The following is a 7,316-nucleotide window of genomic DNA, read 5'->3' as shown; positions in this document are numbered from 1 at the left end:
CATACCTCACAACCTCTGAGGATGCCTGCCATAGATGCAGGCGAAACGTCAGGAGGAAATGCTTATGGGACATGGCCATACAGACTGGAAAACTCACAAGCACCCAGTGATTCCGGCCATGAAAGCGTTCGACAACAGACTGAAAGTAACTCCATGCGGGCGCGAAGGTGTCTCAAAGTGGATTCACCTGCTTTGGTCCCCAACCTGAGTCCAAATGGCCCTCTTTGCCCCATATATATATATATATTTATATATATAAAATCATGCTCTCTCTCTCTCTCTCTCTCTCGCTCTGCGGCCTTCCCTCCCTCCCGCAAAGGCCACCAAGTTCCCTGCGAGCGCTGAGCCCGGGCCTTACCTGAGCGCGCCTCTTCCAATGGCTGCGCACCTGGGAGAGCGCGCCGCCCAATCAGCTGGCGGCTCGTCCCTCTGCTGTGTGAAAGAATCTAACTCCTGGGAGGAAAGTTACCTGGAGGCGCCTGGAGGTCTTGGCGGAGGCTCCCTTTGCCGGAGCCCGAAAGCGCGAGTGGGAGGGAGGGAGGGAGGCAGGGAGGCAGGAGAAGGGAGCCAGGGCTCGGCCAGTGTGCGTGGCCCAGGCAGGAGGGGCGGGGAGAAGGGGCTCTACCTGTCCCACTCCTACCTGCGCGGCTGGTTGAGGGAGAAGTAGAGGGGGGGAAGCAAAAGCAGAATTACCAGTAGCTCTGGTTCTGCCGTGCTGGGAGCTCGCTCTCGCGCTCTCACACACACACCTATACGCACACACACTACACACACACCTTCACCTGCACAGACTTGAAAGTCCAGTTTCACCAGCGAGACTGAGGCACCTGGAAAAGGGGAGAGAGTTCATTGGATCAAACATGTCACAAGAGACGGACAAGTAAGTGATCACAGCCAGCTTGCTCCTTTTGCTGCTCCTGAACGGATCAACTGGTTGGTTGTGTTTTCTTTCCTCTTTTTTTTTGCTTTAACAAAACCCGACAATCTCGGTGGTGGACCTGCTGGGATTACATTTCCTCCTCTCTCCAAGGCACCACAGCACCCACCAAGAAGAGAGAGAGAGAGAGAGAGAGAGAGAGAGAGAGAGACACTGCTGGATCCCACCTTCCTTCTCCCCAAGCTTTCCTATTTTGAAATATCTATATATGTATATAGATATACTGTACCATATATAAATAATGTTGCTTCCGAACTTTCTTTCGGTATTCTTTTCCCCCAATTTTGGGGGGAAATCTTTGCGCCTAGTTTCCCCCACACTGTAGAGCAGGAGTCCCATTGCCGTCCATTTCCTTCAGGGCCCAGAGATGAAAAGCGATTCTTGGCTTTTGTGTGTGAAGGCAACAAAAGAGCTTTTATATCGGATCAGAAACGGCCATCTTCTCCTCTCCGCTCTCTTGGCACTCCTGTACATGTGTTGCGGGACAGGAAAAAGAAGAAGAAGAAAGAATCCAATTCCTTATTCCAAGCCATTCAGGGGGGAAAGAAAACTGTTTTCATAACTGGAAAATAACCGTATTACAGAAAGGTGTCTATGAAAGCCACTGCATATGTGGGCTTTACCCCAGTCTAGGGAGAGGAAGTGATTTTGTGCTAAAAGTTTCTGTTTTACAATCAATTGTTTTTCATATGTGTCTAAGTATCTATCGAAATCTATTAGAAAAATAATCATCACCAGATGAAAATTTCCCAGAGTTTTCTTTCTTAAAGCACACTGATTTATAAAGAATAGAAAATGCCGCATTTAAGTCCAATTTTGTAAAAATAATACAGAAAATCATACATAGCACGCACTATAGGGACATCTAGAAATAAGCGACATTGCTTAGCGTTCAAAACAAATTAGCTCCGAAGTTGTAAAAAGTTTCCGTGAACTTTTTATGTGCCATTGCTGAAGGACATCATGCACTCTGGAGTTGTGTGTATGTGTATATATATACACACACGCAAACTAGATTATGTGTACACAATTCCCACTTCTTTTGCTTTCTTCCAACTTCCAAACATATGCAAGGTGAAGAAGACTGTCTTTCACAGGCGTCTCCTTGCTTCTTCCCCTAGGGTTGTGTTATTCTTAATTTTTGCAGCAGATGTTACTGTTTCCTTGTGGCTTTGCTTGGTGTTTCCAGATCAATGCTCACGATGAAGAGAGGGGGCCAGTACTTTGTAATGGGCTGGGTCTCAAGGCCTGGAATAATAGATTGCGCCTTGAAGCCGCCTCCTGCAACATGCATGTGCATTGAGAAGGAAAATATATTCTGCAGTAGTTGCCTTACAGCTGCTGACCTACAACTTATACCTGGACAAGGAGAGGACTTGAACAAAAGAGTCTATTATTCTAAAGGAAGCAGGGTTGCTGACTGCAGATTGGAAGTTCAGGATCTGATAAATTTCTAGCATGAGAAGGTTGGTAGATGGGGACAACGGACTTGGATCAATATTCAAGGAGAGGCACATAGAGTTCTATAACCAGAAAAGAACAATATTTTTGAAGGTCTGTTGCGGGAAAAGTTGTATGAGATAATAATTATTTGTGACTGAGGCAACTAGTAAATCAATAATGCTACTTTTCGTACTTTTAAAGTAATTTCAGACACACATTTTCCTACCTTTTAAATTCATGATGGTAACTGCATCTTGTGCTAGAGATTGTGAGCCAAAAAGCAGCAATGGGTCTAGTGCAGGCATGGGCAAACTTTGGCTCTCCAGGTGTTTTGGACTTCAACTCCCACCATTCCTGACAGCCTCAGGCCTTTTCCTTTTTCCCCTCAGCCGCTTAAGCGGCTGAGGGGAAAAAGGAAAAGGCCTGAGGCTGTCAGGAATGGTGGGAGTTGAAGTCCAAAACACCTGGAGAGCCAAAGTTTGCCTATGCCTGGTCTAGTGTGATACTCTAGAACAAAAGAGTATTATCCTGATTATACCCCTTGGAAGGAGCTGATGTAGTCTGTACTGAGTTTTGTTATGTATTTTTTTGGTTACGAAATGAGGTGTGCCCATTGTATTCTGGTAAGAAAGACTTGATTTTGATCAGTATCTGAGATGTTGCATATACACTTGAAGCCATTATCTACTTAGCCCATTGAATTGGAAGTTTAGCTCATTCCAGTCTTATTTCTTTAGAAGTGAAGAGGCAGGAGTCCTTTTTAGTTTGGGTTGCTGTGAGTTTTCCGGGTTGTATGGCCATATTCCAGAAGCATTATCTCCTTTTTGGTTTGTTTGTATCTTTAAAATACTGTGTATTTTATTCTTTGTGGCCATATTTGTGGAGGTACATTTACACAAGCAATTGTATTATACAGAATAAAGTTTTGGTTTAATATCAAAACCAATTTGGTTAACATTAAGGTTAAACATGGCCAGTTTCTTGGTACTATGCCCTTCTGAATTTTGTGGGACATTTCTGAATCAATGTGTAAATGATTGGTCTGGAGGACACAGATATAGGCAAGGTTTTCTAATTATGTGTTGAAAGTGTTTACATGAAGTTGTGCTCTCTTTTGGAAGAAACATATTGTTACACTGTTCACATGTGTATGCTACTTTTTTGCAATCAGGCCACCAGATACTTAAAATTATTTGCATGTGGCATAAAGTACCATGAAATATTTGTATAATCCAAACTTTTAAAAGAAGATAAGAAAAAAAATAATTTGCAGATCTTTTGTCCCTTATCTTCCTAAAATCATTAGATTTACAACTACTATTTTGTAAAGTTACCCTTTGTGTTGTGGTGGATACTGCATTTTCATATTATCTCATAGATACATAGCTGTTTACAAGACTTCTGGATTATTTCCCAAGCTTCACTGAATTTCATGGAGGCTAGACACAAAATTACAGAGTATGCAGACTGCAGGACACATCTGAGAGATTTGTCAAGATGCAATTATTCCAATACGAAAGTTATTTTAGTTCGGTCCTTTATTTGCTCTTGATTCAAGTGGCCTTCAAAATCATCTTGCGTTATAGCTGTTGTTGCTGTTTGAATCCTGTGAAAATGCAGAGTGGTCCACAGTTTCACCAATATGGTATGCACTACCATTTGTAATGGCAGCCATGCTGGTTCAACAGTTAATTTTGTGCAAGCTAATTTTCTGCAGTTTTTAATCTGATGTTTGGAGATAAATTGTCCCTCATGGAAACTGTACAGAAAGTAATGGGAAACACAGTGGTGAAAACAAAAGACCAATTCATAACAACCCTCTACATCAGGTCTTTCAATCTGTTGTGATGTCACTCTTTCCCTTTGCCCATCAGCATGTGATGAGACTAACTAGATTATATTATATTAAACTTCATTAGTACAGATGACAAGTGAACTGAACAGAGTTTGGAAAAGTTATTTTTTGAAATGACAAAATCTAGACTCTCCTGATGCAGTAGTGCCAATGCTGACTATAAGATTTTAAGAGTTCTAAAATCTTTCCTAAACTCCAGAAAACTTTCCTAAACTCCGATAAGATTATTATTAGTCTTGGTGTTCATGGTGTTCTACTAGCACTGTCATTTTCCCTCCTGGAGTAGCTTCATAGTCTTAAATCTTGCGTGGCAGATGAATTCCCATCACTGTGCCTGCATGACAACAAATCTCAAAGGACTTATTTGTGTCCATGTGTTGTTGCAAAAAGGTTTTGAAAAATCTTTTGAGGTTAGATTGGAGTCCATTAAAGTTTATCCCAGATAAAACCTGTTCACCCTTCGAGTGCCACTAGACTCTGCAGCACCCGGAGGCAGATGTCAGATTTGTTAGTCTTGAAAGTGCTTTAGGGTGTCTTGTTGCTGATCTGCATTCGAATGTTTGGGGGGAAGGTTCACTTGAATTTTTGCTTGTCATGCTGCTGTTAAAGGCATGGAGAATCTGTCAAGACAAGGAAGTGTCAATAAAAACAAAACCTGACACGAGGTGACAACAGAAAATGATGGCTCTGTTGCCTTTCTTGATTTCCGTTTCTAACTAGATAACAGGTTGGAAGGATACAAAGCTAGTGTTGGAAACATATTGTATAGAGCAGCGTTTCTCAGCCTGGGGGTCGGGATCCCTGGGGGATCGCGAGGGGGGTTCAGAGGAGTTGCCAAAGACCATCAGAAAACACAGTATTTTCTGTTGTTCATGGGGGTTCTGTGTGGGAAGTTTGGCCCAATTCTATCGTTGGTGGGGTTCAGAATGCTCTTTGATTGTAGGTGAGCTATATATCCCAACAACTGCAATTCCCAAATGTCAAGGTCTATTTTCCCCAAATTCCACCAGTGTTCGCATTTGCTCATATTGAGTATTTGTGCCAAATTTGGTCTAGATCCATCATTGTTTGAGTCCACAGTGCTCTCTGGATGTAGGTGAACTACAACTACAAAACTCAAGGTCAATACTCACCAAACCCTTCCAGTATTTTCTGTTGGTCATGGGTGTTCTGTGCACTAAGTTTGCCCCAATTCCATCATTTGTGGAGTTCAGAATGCTCTTTGTTTGTAGGTGAACTATAAATCCCAGCAACTACAACTCCCAAATGACAAAATCAATCCCCCCAACCCCACCAGTATTCAAATTTGGGCGTATCGGGTATTTGTGCCAAATTTGCTCCAGTAAATGGAAATACATCCTGCATATTAGATTTTCCATTAAAATTCATAACAGTAGTAAAATTACATTTAGGAAGTACAGTAGAGTCTCACTTATCCAACATAAATGGGCTGGCAGAATGTTGGATAAGCGAATATGTTGGATAATAAGGAGGGATTAAAGAAAAGCCTATTAAACATCAAATTAGGTTATGATTTTACAAATTAAGCACCAAAACATCATGTTATACAACAAATTTGACAGAAAAAGTAGTTCAATACACAGTAATGCTATGTAGTAATTACTGTATTTACGAATTTAGCACCAAAATATCACAATATATTGAAAACATTGACTACAAAAATGCGTTGGATAATCCAGAACATTGGATAAGCGAGTGTTGGATAAGTGAGACTCTGCTGTAGCAACAAAAATAATTTTATGGTTGAGGGTCACCACAACATGAGGAACTGTATTAAGGGGTCATTGAGAACCATTGATATAGAGAAATTGGCCCAAACTCAGTGGGCATTTGGTTCTTATTTATTTTCTCATCTTTTCCTTTTCTCTTATGTTTTATTGCTGGTTCTCCACATTCTAAAATTTACAATGTCTAATGTTAATTATTTATTTTATTGTAATTTCTGGGATTTTATTGATTTGTTTTTGTTTTTAATTGGCAGCTTGTCTTGACAGCATACTGCCAATTCAGAAGCAGACAATCATTTTTAGATGAGAAAATCCTGGAGATGTATAGATCATATGTCCTTGAGCCTTCTCTGTCCTTCCAGTAACAACTCTGGCTCACTTGGTAGTAGGTGGATATCATTAGGTGGCCATCAACATGTTCCTGCCTAATGGCGAGATTGCCAGTTTCAGCCAAACAAACTCCTTGTTTTTGCCCTCAGGATTGGTCATGGTCTTACTCCTTCCATCTCTCTGTTCTTCAGTCCAGATATATTCTTGTCTGTAATTTGAATTCTATTACTATCAAACATTCCTGCCAATCTCAAAAGTCTCTTTTCCTTTTCCTTTTCCTTTGGTAGCCCATATGTTTGAAGCTGCCTCCGGGAAATCAAAACACCTCTGTGACATCACCTCTATTTCATCATTCAATTTGGTCCTGCTTGTCATACTTTTTAACCTCCAAACTTTGCATCATCTGTCTTCTATGTATCAGGAAATACAGATCTTGAACAAGTTACTTATACATATAACCAGAGCTCTGGAAAAGTTATTTGTTTGGACTATAGCTCCCAGAATCCACCAGTCAACTTGGCATGTTCCCTTTCCTCTTTGCTCACTTCTAGATTGTAATGTTCACAGGCAGAGACATTTCCTCATCAGGCACACTGATAGCAAAATGTAAATAAGGAAGTTTTAAAACCTAGTATGAATATAACTGTTTTAAAAGGGAAGTGGGTCATAGTTTCATATCATTGCAATCAATATGATAAGAAGCAACAGGTGCCTATCCCGTTCCACAGAAATGTGACAATCTAGGAATACGCACAATCATTTTTAAAAAGGGCATTTACCTACATAGAGGCAGGAAGCAGGTCTTTGGACTGCTGTTTTTAAAAGAATCCTGGAAGATATATCTACTCCTTAAACGTTCTTGGAGGTTCCTGAACTTGAATCTCCTTAGATTCGAAGAACGATCTATTGGGCAAAGTGTGAGCATGCATTTGAGAGAGTGAGATCTCATTGAGAGTGGTTGCTCAACAGAAAGTGAAGTTAAAGTAGGAAAGTCCTTAGGAGA

At 41.0% G+C, this 7,316-nt stretch overlaps 1 protein-coding gene across 3 annotated transcripts in view; it reads left to right on the top strand.

Annotated features, from left to right (window-relative positions):
* The first annotated feature begins 678 nt into the window (after positions 1–678).
* grhl2 (grainyhead like transcription factor 2) overlaps positions 679–7,316 on the top strand; it is a 102,585-nt gene continuing 95,947 nt past the window's right edge. Inside the window, exon 1 of one of the 3 annotated variants that reach the window (XM_062980127.1) lies at positions 679–880. In XM_062980127.1, coding sequence (XP_062836197.1) covers positions 861–880 — 20 coding nt within the window. In that variant the 5' untranslated portion in view covers positions 679–860. The other 2 variants (XM_062980128.1, XM_062980129.1) reach the window with 2 other exon arrangements.

The sequence above is a fragment of the Anolis carolinensis genome, chromosome 4 (assembly GCF_035594765.1).
Source record: "Anolis carolinensis isolate JA03-04 chromosome 4, rAnoCar3.1.pri, whole genome shotgun sequence".
Taxonomy (NCBI): Eukaryota; Metazoa; Chordata; class Lepidosauria; order Squamata; family Dactyloidae; genus Anolis; species Anolis carolinensis.
Note: the sequence above shows the minus strand (reverse complement) of the source record. Positions and strands in the feature narration are given on the sequence as shown.